At 39.8% G+C, this 16,858-nt stretch overlaps 1 protein-coding gene across 1 annotated transcript; it reads left to right on the forward strand.

Annotated features, from left to right (window-relative positions):
• Positions 1-6,678: 6,678 nt before the first annotated feature.
• On the forward strand, positions 6,679-14,839 carry MS3_00007606 (uncharacterized protein). The gene is made up of 5 exons (XM_051215925.1): positions 6,679-6,819; positions 7,593-8,117; positions 8,715-9,480; positions 11,829-12,191; positions 12,894-14,839. The coding sequence occupies exons 2-5, from the start codon at positions 7,621-7,623 to the stop codon at positions 14,016-14,018; spliced, it is 2,751 nt and encodes a 916-aa protein (XP_051073728.1). The 5' UTR covers positions 6,679-6,819; positions 7,593-7,620; the 3' UTR covers positions 14,019-14,839.
• The last annotated feature ends 2,019 nt before the right edge of the window (positions 14,840-16,858 follow it).

A 16,858-nucleotide genomic window follows, 5' to 3' on the forward strand; every position in this document is an offset into this window, starting at 1 on the left:
TTTAGTTTGGCTGTGCTAATGACAGCTATATTGTGCTCCCATTCTTATTCTTACACGTTGATTGTAACTTCGCGCGAATTCGGTTACGTTCTGTAACCAAGCTTCTATCCTGGCACGATCTCGGTATCTTTTCGATGCCACGAGATCACCAGCGAATATATCTCGATTTGGTCCATCAATTGCCTTCTGATATTTGACTTCTCAGGGATTTTATGGATTTCATTGGTTACGTTCAACCTTCGCCTTCTGATTTACTTGGCACGTGTTTTTTGGTAGCGGTTTTCATAGTCAACCGCGACTCGACGCCGCGCTACAATTGGTGACCCAAGTTCTGGAACACGCCTCAACCTCTGGTCATATCTTCCAAAGAAGCCAATCCGGTGAGTCTATAGTTTATCTATCCACGTCTGTCGTAGATTTTCATATTATCTTTTAATATTTAATATACACGACATGACGGATAGCGACAAGAATAATATTAATGTTATAGACTCAGACGTACAGGCCATTCACTTTTGACCGGTATCATTCATTCCCCACGACCCAGAGGTTTGGTTTGCTGCATTAGAGTCTCAGTTTGAGACTCGTCGCATTACGAGCCAAAGGCAAAAGTACGCCTTCGCTCTCGAATCACTGCCCGAGGACCATTTAGTTGCTGTACGTGAGGTCATCCTCAATTCCAATGTGCCTAATGTTTATGATCGCCTCAAAGAGGCAATTCTCCGACATTTCCTCCCATCGAGGGAGGAACGATCGAGGACATTGTCAGCACGTCACCCTCTGGGTGATGCTAAACCAAGCCACCACCTCACGCGCCTGCAATCTCTTGCAGGACCAACAGCATCTGACTCGGAAATAGTTAAGGAATTATGGCTCGAGTCACTACCAGCTCATATCCAACCTACTGTGACGGCACTGCTCGAGGACTCACCGCTTAACCAGGTAGCCCTCATAGCAGACAAAATTTTAGCAAGGACTAGTAATAGAGGCATCTATGTAGTTGCTTCAACGGCACGTCCTAAAGTAAACAGGGACGCCGATCACTCCCCAGCCCATGGCAACAGGGACGGATGTATTCACACACGTCTTAATTTTCGAGACCGTTGTAACGTACCCCAACCCTACGTCCCCCGAGCTCGCTCAAGTTCCTGCAAACCCGTCACCACTCGCCCAAAAAGAGCATCTTCCAGGCCACGCCGAAAGGCGGCTACGGAAGCGAGTGACAGTTGGTGCTGGTTCCATAGGACCTTCGGGTTTGGCGCCCGCCGTTGTCGAGCACCATGCTCATACAAGGCGGGAAACGCCAGCGCCGGCGAGTAAAAGCGGCCATACTCGCCGGCCCGTCTCCCCAGGTTGGTCGCTTATTCTATGTGCACGATTATCGCACAAACGCTAGGCTCCTAGTAGACAGTGGGGCCCAAGTCTCTGTCGTACCACGAGGTAGCAGCAAGTCACAAGCCACAGTGCTTCGACTACGCGCTGCGAATGGCTCAGTCATTCCTACCTACGGTACACGACAACTCGCGTTCAACCTGGGCAACCGACGACGGTATCTGTGGACGTTCATCATTGCTGATGTTCCCACAGCCATACTAGGTATCGATTTCCTACAGCACTATGAATTGCTTGTCGATTCACGTAGGCTGCAGCTAATCGACACTTCGTCGAACAGCGAATTCATGGGCTGTAGAGCCCACATGAACGCGTACCGAATCCTCGGCACTTTTTACTCGCGTGACGGTAAATTCCACGCTTTATTCGAGAGATTCCCCGTACTCACTAAACCACTCGAGGAGATTCCATCGGTGACCAATCGTGTGGTACACCACATAGTCACCCGCGGACCGCCAGTCACGGCATGACCTAGCCGACTGGCACCGGACAAATTAGCTTTCGCTAAACGTGAGTTTGACAATTTACTAGCTACTGGTATTATTCGTCCTTCTCACAGTCCATGGGCCTCTCCTCTTCACATGGTGAGCAAAAAAGATGGGGTTAGTTGGAGACCATGCGGCGACTACCGAGCTTTAAACGTAGTTACGCGCTTTGATAGCTACCCCATCCCCCACATACATGACATTACGGCATCGCTCAAGGGTACGACCATCTTTTCTAAGATCGATCTGGTACGAGCATATCATCAGATCCCAGTCGCTCTTGAAGATATCGAAAAAACTGCTATCACAACTTCTTTCCGTTCGTTTGAGTTCCTACGAATGCCATTTGGATTACGGAATGCTGCTCAAACTTTTCAAAGGTTTATTGATAGCATTGTACGAGACCTCGATTTTGTTCACGTCTATATTGATGACCTGCTAATCGCATCATCAAACGTAGATGAACATTATAAACATCTTACGCTATTATTCCAACGCCTTTCGGATAATGGAATAGTAGTTAACCCAGACAAATACGAGTTAGGTAAACGAGAAATAATATTTCTGGGTCATGTTATCAAGCAAGAGGGTATTCTACCTTGTGATGACAAAGTGCAAGCAATAAAGGAGTACAACGTGCCGTCCTCACTCAAGGAACTGAAGGCTTTTCTCGGTCTGGTTAACTTCTACCGTCGTTTCATCCCACACGCGGCAGAACGGTTACGACCACTAACCGACTTACTACGCGGCAACCCACGCAGATTGGAAATGAACGATTCTGCACGTACTGCATTCACTGAAATCAAAACGGCTCTTGCGCAAGCCACTCTTCTCGCCCATCCCGATCCATCAGCCACGCTTAGTATAGCGGTTGATGCATCCGATGTTGCTATAGGAGCAGTCATGCAACAAAATATCTCCGGTAGTTGGCAACCCCTCGAGTTTTTCTCACGACGCCTTACTACCACGGAGACGAGATATAGCGCTTTTGGTCGCGAGCTGCTAGCAGCCTGCTGCGCCATCAAACATTTTCGGCACGCAGTAGAAGGACTTCAATTCATCTTATTCACCGCCCATAAGTCCTTACCGTATGCTTTGCATACCAAGTCTGACCGCTACTCACCACGGGAGTGCAGACATTCGGATTATATCTCCCAGTTCACGACAGACCTTCGTCACATCAAAGGCAAGTCGAACTGTGTTGTCGATGCTCTATCACGAATCCAAACGAATGCAGTTACCTTGCTGGTGCTCGATCTTCCTGCTATGGCCACTGCCCAAGCAAACGATCCCAGTTGTACAGAAGCACCACACTCTACGTCCCTTCAGTATCAGGAAGTACCTCTAGCCACGACTTCTGGCACCATCCTATGCGATACTTCTACTGGTCTTCCCCGACCCATCGTACCCTCTGCTTATCGCCGTCTCGTATTCGATGCCCTGCATGGATTATCTCACCCAGGTATCGCAGCTACATTACGTCTCATCGCTGCACGATACGTCTGGCCGTCCATGAATAAAGATGTTCGTATGTGGGCGAAGCAATGCTTACAATGTCAACTATCAAAAGTGCACAGGCACGTAGCCGCCCCCTCGGTACATTCGCTACGCCTGATGCTCGCTTTGATCACGCTCACTTAGACATTGTACGACCACTGCCACCATCGCACGGGTATGATCACATACGTGCATCGACCGCTTCACCAGATGGCCCGAAGCTATACCCATCACGTCTATCACGGCGGAGACAGTTGCTCACCGCTTCGTAGAACGATGGATAGCTCTATACGGTTGTCTCTCGACTGTCACGACTGACCGAGGGCAACAATTTGAGTCCGCACTATTCTCCTCACTTACTCGGCTGCTTGGTACGGAACGCATACGCACTGCCACCTACCATCCAGCTTCAAACGGTTTAGTTGAAAGGTTTCACCGGCAACTTAAAAGTGCTCTTCGAGCACACGAAAACGACGACTGGTACGAAACCTTACCGCTCGTTCTTTTAGGTATCAGAACGAGTTTAAAGGCAGATATCCAATGTTCCGCCGCTGAACTTGTATACGGCACGACATTGCGTCTGCCCGGGGAATTCTTCACACCACGGAGCAGACCTAATTTCGCTAAATCAGACTACGTCCAACGACTGTCTGCATTTATGCGAACGCTGCCTCCGGTGTCAACTCGAATACAACATCGACAGGTCGCTCTCCCTCGAGAGTTATCTACCTGTTCACATGTTTTCATACGAGTAGATTCGGTACGCAAACCTTTGCAACAACCTTACGAAGGCCCTTTTCGCGTGATCGCTCGTCACGAAAAGACCTTCAAGGTTGGTCGACATGGCCGCGTCGAGATCGTCAGCATTGATCGTCTCAAACCAGCACACGTCGATGACAGTGCCCTATCTGATAACTTGAGATTCAATGCTAGACCTATCAAACCTAGCGGGATCCTTAAATCTTCTTCAGGTCCCACGCTAGATACATCTAAGACCTCATTCTCACGTCCCGGTCAACAGCATGCGTCATCTGCACCGTCTACGGACGAGACGATAGTCTCACGTCCAGATCAGCAGACCACGCCGCCTCTGACCTCGGATGAGATTGCAGGCTCACGCGATACGAACGAGACTGCCGTCTCACGTTCCGGTCGCCGAGTACGGTTGCCCGTACGCTTCCGCGAATAGTCGCACAGTCAACAACTGATACGGTGTAGGATTATTCCTATACTACACGCATGCTACACCCTTCTCTTTTTTGATTTTCTTTTTGTTTCCTGAGCCCACGCCCTCGACCATCTCTGTTTGGTTCCGTCGACTTCAGTCAACTTTGGCGAAAGCTGGATTGGCCACCCATGCTCTTGTCAACGCACTCAGTCGATATATTGGTTTCGAATGCTTGGCATACGCTTGGTCTCGAACCTGGTCGTTATGGTCGCTTCTGGTCTTTTGGCTCAACGTGGTTTCGTCCTACGTCTGCAGCGTTTCTGGTCCGCATTTCCTACGAACGCAATCTTCAGATTCTGGATACAAACCACTCTCGTGTAGCATGCCAACTCAAGCAACAAATACAACACATCGCTCCTGGTACCGTTCTCCGAAAATGACCTACGTTGGCAACTCGACGATCAACGATCGCTTTCCTGTTCGCCAATTCTTCCGTCCTACAATCGCTCGTCAGCCGATTAGTCCCACGATTTAAACCGCTATTTATCGAAAGTGTAAACCCTTTCTAGCGGGGGGCTCCTGTAGTGACTCACATTTATCACGAGAACACGACTGGTTTAATAAAAACAATTATTATTATAACCAACTGTACCAGTGCTTGTTTTAATGTGCTTTAGTTTGGCTGTGCTAATGACAGCTATATTGTGCTCCCATTCTTATTCTTACACTTTGATTGTAACTTCGCGCGAATTCGGTTACGTTCTGTAACCAAGCTTCTATCCTGGCACGATCTCGGTATCTTTTCGATGCCACGAGATCGCCAGCGAATATATCTCGATTTGGTCCATCAATTGCCTTCTGATATTTGACTTCTCAGGGATTTTATGGATTTCATTGGTTACGTTCAACCTTCGCCTTCTGATTTACTTGGCACGTGTTTTTTGGTAGCGGTGTTCATAGTTAATCTCAACTCGACACCACGATACATATTCTTAAGGACTAAGGACAGTATCTCATTATGATTTACAAATTTTTTCCCGTTAAGCGAAAGCTTCTTCTATTCCTTTCAAAACTACATGGAGCATGTGGATGATAAAGAATTCGACGAGAGATAATAGTATGAAAAATAATTTTTCACTTGGTGGTTATTAAAAAAGTGATGGCTATAATATCAAAAAACTAATACTGAGACTTAAAACATTTGACAGGTGTATTAACAATCAGACCACTTTTTATGAACAATAATTGCTAGAGTCATGAAAGAACAATAGATTGCACGTGTTTCTTTTCCATACAAAGTTCAAGTTTGAAAATATGGATTGCCAGAACCTCTGGAATGCACGAGTTACGGGCTGTTTTTCTCTCGAATTGAATCGACTGGCCGTATGAATGACTTCGAAAGGCTTTCCAGGTGAAGCGACACGATCAATGCTCATAATATTCAACTACTGATCGTTTTGCATTCACGTTTCGAAGGCTTCCTAGGAAAATATGCAGAGATGCACTTCGAAATGTTTGCTCTGTGCGCCCAGTGAACTCTGCTTCACATGAGCAAGTGAACTTAAACATAATATGACCCATGGCAAGAGTTTATCTCTGATAAATCCATGGGTATTGTAGCGGATTTTGAGGACAATGGCAGCCTGGGTAGCGTAAAAAACATTCCTCAATGATTTTTTAACGATTCTTCAGAATCCCTGCAGCAGTATCTGCCTTGAACTCAATGTTCATAAACAGAGTTTTTTAGAAACTGCATGGGTTCCTACAGGTTGTGATTTCGGGTGTCAGGTTTCGCTCAAAACCCAATAGGTAGTTAATTTTGAGGAGCATCTTTTTTTATCTTGGATAGTCCCTTATCTCCTGTGTATTCTTTGACAAGTAATATGATAAAAGCACCCTCCTGTTTTTTGGTAGACATTTAATTGACGGTTAACTGTCAATAAGACTGTACAGATTGAGTAGACGGTACTGTCAAAAAGGAAAATTTCAAAAGAAAACACTAACAACTGCATCAAAACTACAAACTAATCGGTAAACAAAAGTGAAAGCGAGAGTGCCAGTCGTGACTTGCACAGAATAACATCGGTTATATTCCTACATTAGTGAATGGCTCCTTAAACTGAACCTGCACACAACAAACATCAAGGCTACAAACAAACGTCTCAAAATTTCGTTATAATAAGATTGAGTACCAAATGTTGGGAGCGGAAAGTTTGGTTCCTGGCGTACTTGACTCCAAGTATATCTGGTTCTGTATTCTCGTAACTTCTGTCTCTTGTAATTGTTGCTTAGTTGTTGACTTTTAAACAATAGTAACCTAGAGTTCCAGCCTAGAAAAATTCCTTCCCGCTTAGAAATTGTTTTACATGCTTAAAAGTGGATTTGGAAGACATGGTTTTCACAACACTATGCTAAAAATTACTAGTATTTAAGAAAACCGTCAAAATATCACCAGGTATTTCAAAGCAGGCTCTCGAATTTGGCACTAGCCTCACTAAGATTAAGGTGAACTTAAAGACTTCAGTTGAAGCCGAAATCAGCTTCCAAATAATCTTGCTTAACGTACATTTATTTACTAGTTGAGAATATAATTTATGAGCAACCTTTGAGCGACACTAAAGTGACTTTGATAGTATCCACGTACTAACTATAACTTAGTAAGGGTTATAAATGAGAGTCAGGAGTTAGGACTAGGTTTCGGGTTTTCGTCACGAGCTGACATAAGCTAAAACGATAAAACGCCACTTAACCAAATAGATCAATGATTTTCTCGTTAAAATCCAAGACCCTTCATCTTATATCTGGTCGGTTAATTCATAGACTATAGTCTGTCCATCAAAAGTAGTCACGGAATCGTTTAGTGACGTTGGCAACGCTTTATACCACACAGGACATTCGTAAAATTGATATTATACTATCGACCCTCACCTAATAAATATCACTTGCGTCATTGTGTTCGAAAACGTATCTTGTTACTGAGGTGAACTACTGTACTTACCAAACATCTGACTCACCTCATAATTCTTATTTTTATTTGCTATTTTGTGCAGCTCGATCCTCGTTGAGGCTACTTATAAAATGTCAGAGGCCACGTTTTGTGATGTGCTTATTTTGGGTGCCGGTATTTCTGGACTTGCTGCAGCCAAACTACTAACTAATGAAGGACTTAAAACTATTGTTTTAGAAGCGCGATCAAGAAGTGGTGGCCGGATTCATACAGTTGATCTTCCTTCTGTTACTGGCAAATCACAAGATAAGTCTGTCGTCGACCTGGGGGCTAGCTACCTTCATGGATGCAACAATTCGCAGGATGTTCAACCTTTGTTTACTCTGGCTAGTCGTTTAAAAATCGCTACTTCTCCTGCCGCTGGGGATGTTCTAGGTACGCATCGGGGTTGGGAATGTCCAGAGGTAGCTGTTTGGCGAGATAATAAGTCGGGTAAGGAAATTGGCTTGGAGGAAGTGGCGGACATGAGTTTTCTACTTGACAGATGCTTACTGTACATTCTTATGGCAGCAAATCAGAAGAAACAAGAGAATCGATCAAATAAAACTTTAGCTACTGCTTTACCAAGGTTTGTTCCGTGTGCAAGTTTTCACTCATTTCACAGGGAATATAAATCTCTCTCTCTCTCTCTCTCTCTTTATATATATATATATATATATATATATATATATATATATATATATATATATATATATAATAGTAACTAAATGTATATCAGTCTAAGTAGCTTTCATTAGTCTTCACTTTACTTTATTTCGCCAGTGTCTATATTAAATTATATTAAGATCACCTCTTTATAAGCTGCTCTCAAAAATTCTTATTTAAGTCTATAGAATTGGCTTGTGTATGTGTTTCGAGAGATATGTTGCATCAGATACTGGAGTATTACTTGAGTTTCCAGGTTACTTTTTCAACTTCATATCATGATTTTATGAATAATTTATCCTGCAGCTCTACTTTTAAACTCATAAGATGTGACAATATATGTACTCGCGTTTTACCAACTTATTTAAAGACTATTTGTTCGGTATAAGACACCCTTCATATAACCCTACTACTTTGGTAGAAATTTGTCTGTGATCATTTAATAGAGTTAAATCAATGCATTTACTCACATGATTATATGTTGGCTTTCTTCTAATTTTTTTTGTTTTGTTACTTATAGTGCTCTAGAATCATGTCTTCATTTACTATACAAAGCAGGCTACCGAACTTCTCCGACTCTTTCTCGAAGAGAAAAGGGCATTTTTGATTCCCTTTTTGCCCGATACATAGCGTATGTAAATCCGGCTCATAGACTCTCTCCTAAACTTTCTTTGGGACCTCATTTCGAAGCTGATGCTATGGCAGGTTTAGCTCTGAATGTTGACCAACCGAGCTCTGTGTCCAAAAGAATCTATTTGGATTGGTTGCAAGAAAAAAGAACCCACTTAAGTTTGAATGGCTCGTGTAAGAGTATTGCTCGTCGAACCGATCACAAATGGGAGGATCGTTTAGTTTTAGATGGGTTCTCAAAGTTTGTCGAATTTCTAGCGTCTGGTGTAGACATTCATCACCGATGTGTTGCACGGCATGTGTATTGGTCAAATCACACAGACTTTAGTAAATCTAATGAAGAAATTAATATCCAATTAATTCATGACAGTGCTGCCTCATGGTCTACTAAAACTCTTATGGATTTTATTGAGTCTTCTAATCTAGTATGTGTTGATGTGGCACAGTACTCAGGGGAATCGTCTACGTTGGTTTTCAACAGGCAATCTTCTAGGCGTTATTTTGCACGCTTCTGCATCATAACAGTCCCTGTTGGTGTACTCAAAGGCCTTGATCGTCGTAGTGCCATCCATTTTCATCCGTGTTTGCCTTCAAGGAAAAGACTTGCAATAGATCGTCTTGGTATTCCAAAGTTGGGAGCAGAAACTCATAATAAGGTAAACTGACTGTGGATTTTCGTGCAGTTTGTAACGTTGTTTAACTTGATAGCATGAGTTGTTTTACAGATATAATCATAGTATTGAAAAAAATATATTAACTGAAAGGTTATAAGTTATCTGAAATATCAGTCAATGTGGAATAAACTATTGGCTGAAAAACTTATGATAAAATACTCTTTGTAAACTTCACAATATAGTTTAACTTGTCAATTACAAGTTCATGTACTTTGCTTTGAGCCACGTTATTTGTGTGATGACTAATGATATTACTGATTCCCTGCTGCTCTGACTGAATTAAGTGGGATGAGTTTTGAACTTTTAACTTGTTGATTGAAAGCTGAGTGCCTTAGCCACCGTTCTACCAAAATTTAGGAGCAATAATCTGATATTTTCATACCAGTTTCGCTCCTATGAATATATATATGAATATATATATGAATATATATATATATATATATATATATATATATATATATATATATATATATATATATATATATATAGGCTTTTTAACAGTATTATAACTAAGTGGACTCATCCTAGAAAGGAAATGGTCCACTATACTTTGTTTACTTCAAATTACCGTACGTTTTCGTTAGAAATTCTCTCTGGAAATATATTACTGCATTTAGTTGGTTGCGTCGAAATAAATTGTATATTTTCATTTTTGTGTTATTTCGAGGAATCTTGTATTATGTAGAGCGATATTCAGGCTGGATTAAAAGTCACTAGTCACCACTAAATTTACACTTTAAAATCAAAATTGCCTGGTGATTTCTCTTCTGAAATTGCAACATTTTATATCGTCGTATTAATGGTCTAAATGTTAAGTGTACAATTTAATGCATTCAATATTAAAAGTATACAGTGATCGTAAAGTCTATCACTGCTATCATTATGAGTTCCAAATTTTATATCTCATATATGTAATATTGAGTAATGTAAAAGTGTGTGGTTATCATTAGTGGATAAAAACACTGTTAAAGTTTCTTGAAACATTTGTTCAGTTTCACAGGAATTTCTCTACCTTGAACGTTTGATATTCATGTGCTCATTCAATGTAAAATAACTTACATCATGATGCAAGTTTTATGCTATAAAATATGTACAACTTTAATAAAAATCTACGTTTAAAAATTCTCAAGTAAACCGGATCGAAATAAGAAAACAGTAACACAAAATTTTCAGCTACCATTCAGGTAGTGATTGTATACTTGAAAAGATGTATAAATTTATTACATGGCTTTGTGCGTTTATTAAGTAGTTCTAACACAATTTTTACACTTTAAAATAATTTCACTTTTTACTTTTCTGAAAAAAATCCAGCAGAAGGTATGAACTTCAAGACTAGGTTTTTTTTTATAATCATGGTAAATTACTTGTATTCTAAAAACATTATTAGGGTAACTAACAAAGCTGATATTGATAGATATTAGACTATCCGTTCGAAAGAAATGGTTTTTGAAATTTTCGAATAATGTTAATTAGATGACCTCATAACTAAAAATTACCGTATCAAACCCTCATATGGTAACCTTTTTGTTCAACTGAAAAAAAGTGATTATAATATAGGTGTGTTAACGGGATGTAAATTCGATTGAAGGATGTTTCTTACAGGATTGTGTTGGGGCGCTCTAATTGGCTATTTCATAACCAATCAGCGCTAGTGGATACTTGGAGAAGACAATAGGATCTTTTCATGTAAAAACTACAAATATACTAACGTTTTTCATATTGTGATTCTGTGATACTTAGAAGCATTTGGATTATCATATGATCTAGGAATCCCCGAAATAGCACAATTCATGTTAGGTAGAACTAGGTGAGCACAAACGAATGTATTGTATTACGAATTCAAAATCGGGCACACATCAAGTACAAAAGAATTATTAGTTCATACAAACACCACAGATTCCTACTTCCATCCAACCTTGTTATTTGGAATGTAATTACGTTCCTGTTCAACCGTGTTCTGATTTGAGGACTTGTCGAGTGAGTGGGTGTCCAAGAATACTGGACAATAAGAATAGCTGAGTCGTAATAAGAGAGATTATGACAAAATGCTTTCGAAATATTCTAGATACAGTTTGGATTATACCTTCAGTTTTCATTAAAATCATCAAGCATGATATTTTCTATAATCTTTCCTTATATTTTTGACTTATTGTATGTAGATATAATAGATTATTTCTTACGTGGTTGTTGTTTAATGAAACTTGTATAATTTCTGTGTTAGAAAGCCATTTGACAATGAATTGTAGTCTTCATGTGTTTGCTTTAATGAATGAGGGTATTGTTAACATACTTTATGATAACTAATAGGTATCCCGCTTTTTCCCTTTTAGGTTATTTTAATGTTTAACCCATCAGAAATTTTTTGGGATCGTGACACGCCTCATATTACGTGTCCCGGCGCTTACCTTCATATACTTAATTGTGACTTTTATGGAAATCCAGGTGTTCTGGTTGCTCACGTATGGGGTGGTTCAAAGCTCAGGATTACTGGTCGATCTGATCAAGCTGTCGTCAAAACTTTACTAGATTTATTAGGTGGTATGTACACTTCTCAGTGTCCATTGCCTGAACCTATATACACTCACGTTACTCGATGGTCAGAAGACCCGTTTAGTTTGGGTGCTTATACTGCTGGCGAGGTTGGCTGCAGTGACGCTGATCGACAAGCTTATGCAAGTAGCCTGCCTTCCGCAGTTAGTTATAATCTTATTATTTCTTTAAATTGAACTAATTAATCATGTTTGCTTACATATTTGATTTATCAGTGACTAATAGGGTGAATATTTTATTTTAATTGGTGCCAGTTTATTGGATGTAACCACTTCTTAGTAGATAGTGCTTTTGGCTATGAGGTAATGGAATTAGAACATTAGTATTAATAGAGACTAACCAATTCACAAACATATCGACAGTGGAAAATCACAACTTTTAGTAATATTCTGTTATCAATAATGTTTAGAGTGTGACTTAATTTAGTGTGTGAGATCGCTGTAGAAATCAATCCCCTATTGAGATGTTTGTCTTCAGACAGATTGTCCTAAGTAAACATTTAAAGGCCAGACAACTCACATAATTCCAAGTGGTATTTTTAAAATATGGAAATTATTACATAGATGTCGGAGAATCTCGCTTTATAAGTGGATCGCCATAAACATTTAAACACACTGTTCGGGGTAAGAATATCCTTATCATCACAGGGACTCATTTATTGCAAGAAGCTATTAAATTTATTATTCGATCTACATAGTCCTTCCTAAAATTGCAATGTTCCCCAATGTATTTAAGCTATGTTTCTGGTTTTACCATAATCTTTCTATATGCAATATTAATATATTTTAAGACGGTCCAAAATATTCTCATCACTTACACGCTATTCCAACTTGTTTTTACTACAGGTTTGTCCGAAGTTGCTTTTTGCAGGTGAAGGTACCGTTGACAGTTCTGGTGGTCAACAATGTACTCATGGTGCTTTCTCATCAGGCGTTGATCGTGCTTTAGATGTTTTAGATTATATTCAAGGTAGCCGTTGCCGTTTACGTGATGTGCGCATCATTGATTATCTCACTGGACATCGTTATGACCTATTCCCTCCTCATAAGATGGTACGAAGAACAAAAAAGCGGAAAATAGCAAACTTGACTGTAGACTGTAAAAAACCTAGTGCTAATTCGTCTGGTAAACAAGAGTCATCGTTGGCTAAATGTATCCAATCTAGCCAGGAACTGGTAAGCACAGAATCATCAGATAGCCAGTGTTCTGAAGGTGATTCAAGTCCATCTATTTTGGATTTTGAATCTATTGAATCCTGTATATTGTTTCCTAAGCCAACACGGCGTTCAACTCGCCTTACTACATGGATTTCCTCTCAAGCATCTTCGTCTCTTCGAAGAGAGTCCATTTTAATGTACCACAAAAAAAGACACTCCGGGAGTTTTAATGCTCTGAATAACTGCAGTAAGCGTTGTAGTCAAGTTATGTCAACTGATAGTCGTGCTATTTCAAAAATTATTGATGGAAAGCATCCATTTTCTTGCTTCACAGTAGACCACAATTCTAATCTGCTCTCGAAATCTGTATCGGATTCGCTACCGTCATCTGTTAGTCCGACTCTACTCACAAAGACTTGTCTTTCAAGTATACACACTTCATCCCCCCTTTCTGATACGGCTGGCTTTATACTAATAGATTGTAATGAAAATTTGAAAAACTTTTCTCTTCCTATAAACTCTGTATCCCAATCTACCGAAAGCGATTTAGAACCTGATATAAAAGGTTTGCTATTTTCAGATGGTTTATTAAACGATAATAACAATTGTAACACAGATTCTACACTGCATTCAAATATGTCTCTTAATAACCGTTCCAACGAAAAAATCATCGATCATATCAAGCCAACTAACTATGAACCTGTTTTTGGTGCTCTTCCATTCACAGGAGCTTGTAATAACTCAGGACTTCAAACTAAATCTTTCTCTTTTAAAGAGGCTTTAATTATAAAAGATGTACCAGTTTCCATGTAAAAAGCAAACTGTGTTACTTATTCAACTTTTAGTTTTATCTTTCTTTTTCATCATTGCATTTCCTCCTCTTTATGTTCTCATGTTTTGTAATTAATTATAGTGACTTATATAGTTTGCTAATTTCCCAAGTTTCTTTGTGATTTATTTTAAAAGTTGTTTTCCTACTGTGATTAAAGCTACTTGTGCTGCTTTTGGTTGCTTATATACTTTGTCTAAAAAATATTCATAATATCTCTTTTCATTAATAATATGTGTTCGTCAAATATTGTATCATAATATTTAGTGATAGTTCATATTCACAATATAGTATTGTAGTCATTGTCTTCAATGGTTTGACTCTACCTTGCCTTCTGTCCTCGTTCTTTGCTGTCAAATAAACTAATTTAGTATTATTGCAGTCAACTATCTTGTTAATATGTTATATATTTATTAATCTTTTCTAGGCATTTTCTGTTGTCAAAATTATTTGTATATATTTTTAAAAGGTGTTTACTCTGGTTAATTACATAATTCGTAAATAGCTTTTTCCGATTACACAATGTTACATTCATCATGGGCATACAGTTTAGCGCCTGAATTTTTTCAAATAAAAGTTGATTTGTCGTCAAAACTCGATAGTTCCTTCGGATATTTTCAGTTTTAAGAATAAGCTATATTTTATAGGAAAACTTTTATGGCGTTAATATCTTAGATTAAAAATTGGTTTCGCACGAGTTTAGATGAAAAATGACAACCAACATGAAAGCTTAGGTTTCAACTAACGGTTTTATTTAGAATAGATGTTTCGACATTTGGTTTTTTGTCGCTATCGTTTCACGATGAAAATTTGGGCTAATAAAAGTTATATAGGCGAGGTTTATTTTAGTGGGTTCTTGTACATGAGCAATGATTTTTAAGATACGTTTTTATCTCTCCCTTATCGGCTATGATGATACATCGCAGAAGTAAATAGTTTATTAGGAAGTAATTAGTCGGACGGATTTAGTGTGGTAGTATTTTTAATTTATGTTAAAAACTTATCAGCAGGTGTGTACAATACTACTAGTGTAGTGTAGAAAATTGAGGTAACTCTAGTCATCTATGAGGTCCCTATAGATGTGTTCAGACATGTAAGTAACTTTCTTTTTCCTAAAATCATGTAATTACGTGTCCTCATTCTGTTGTAATGTTGAGTTTTTTGTAAGTAGATTTTAGTTTTTCAGTTACCGATCATCTTATTATATGACATGATCTGCTATTCCGTCAACTCATTTCAGTCTTTGTTACGTCTTCCGCTTTTCAGTAATTGTTCCCAATTTCTGAACATTAATGCTATCTATTCACACGTTTTATTCTTACAGTTACCAAGGAAGTTGAAGTGTTGGTACTTGATCCTTGTGTGGTCCCTTCGCAAGTCCGTCTGTTGGTCTGGGCTAATAGCATTAGTGTTTATTTGTAGCCGGCACATTTTAGAGTGCGGAGTAATACATTAGGAAGCAATTCAAATTCCATTATCAATCTAACTTTTGGACTTAGCTATTCGGGGATTGTGGAGTTTGTTGATATCGTATCCAGTTACATTTTGGGTTTCCTGGATAAAACAATTTATTGTGATTCCGACGGATTTCAGTTTCGGGACGTCTAAATAGGATTACTGCCCCCAAAGGTACCCAATATTTCTGTTTAACCGAAATAAACATCAACTAGTAGAATTGGAAACAGCATTTACACTTAGAACACATTACCTATACTAAGCTGAACTATTGGGGATTGGCAAGATGTTGCAGGGGCTTGATGTATGTATGGACTGTTTTAAAGATATATTATGCTTCTGCTTGTTGGGCTTTATGGAGTTAATTTTTGAACGGTGACTGTCAGGTTTTGAGAACGTAGTAAGTAGTGACGTCTGAGGTCGAATTTTGATTAAGTTGTCCACAGTAGCCCCTTATGCTCAGACTCCTGCTATAATAGGCAGCGAGGACGAAGAGGTACTGTTTGAGTAGCGGATAGTATCCAAGTTCAATACAAGATTAAGCTCATTTTTAGCCATTGTTGGCTTTCGAAGCGCTAGGCGGTGTGTTTTTAAGAATAAAGACTGTTATCACCATATAGTGTTATGATGAATGAAGTCACAATTGATTGGTCACTGGGTGGTGATCAATGTCATGCTTGTCTAGTCCTTATTAGTGCAGATCGAATGCTATCGATCACGTTGCAATGTGGCCACCAGTCTAGGTGACTGGACACTGCGGGCACTATGTATTGAGATTTAGATGGTGGTTGGAGGTAGTCAACAGGAAACCCTGGACCCGGGTTTCGTGCTACTTGGCCACATTGCAACATGATCGATAGCATTCGATCTGCACTAATAAGGACTAGACAAGCATGACATTGATCACCACCCAGTGATCAATCAATTGTGATTACATCTCAGTCCTACAGGAGGTTAGTCACGGCTCGGATAGTTCAGTGGTAACGTCTCTGACTGTGAAGCTGGGCGACACGAGATCGAATCCGCCAGGGGGCACCAGTTCCCTCAAGATTACAGGTACACCTTGCTGACGAGTGCCAAGTAGCACGAAACCCGGGTCCAGGGTTTCCTGTTGACTACCTCCAACCACCATCTAAATCTCGATGAATGAAGTATCGGAATCACTGTTCTGGTTTAGGTGCATCACGATCCCATTCTTTGGAGCAACGCACTCTATTTTCAGTGTCTTATATAGTGTATTGTATGGCTTTTATCAGTACGCGGCATGAGACGTGCTAGGTGAGATATTTATTCAGTCAAACTATACATCCACGGCAAAGCCAATAATCGACCTCGCAGTGAGCGTGTCAGTCCAATGGTCAGACATCCA

The sequence above is a fragment of the Schistosoma haematobium genome, chromosome 1, assembly GCF_000699445.3.
Source record: "Schistosoma haematobium chromosome 1, whole genome shotgun sequence".
Lineage (NCBI taxonomy): Eukaryota > Metazoa > Platyhelminthes > Trematoda > Strigeidida > Schistosomatidae > Schistosoma > Schistosoma haematobium.

Coding starts and splice junctions, on each gene's coding strand:
- MS3_00007606 (XM_051215925.1), top strand. CDS start 7,621: ATGTCAGAGGCCACGTTTTGTGATGTGCTTATTTTGGGTGCCGGTATT. Junction 8,118..8,714: donor TTAGCTACTGCTTTACCAAG/GTTTGTTCCGTG, acceptor TGTTACTTATAG/TGCTCTAGAATCATGTCTTC. Junction 9,481..11,828: donor GAGCAGAAACTCATAATAAG/GTAAACTGACTG, acceptor TTTCCCTTTTAG/GTTATTTTAATGTTTAACCC.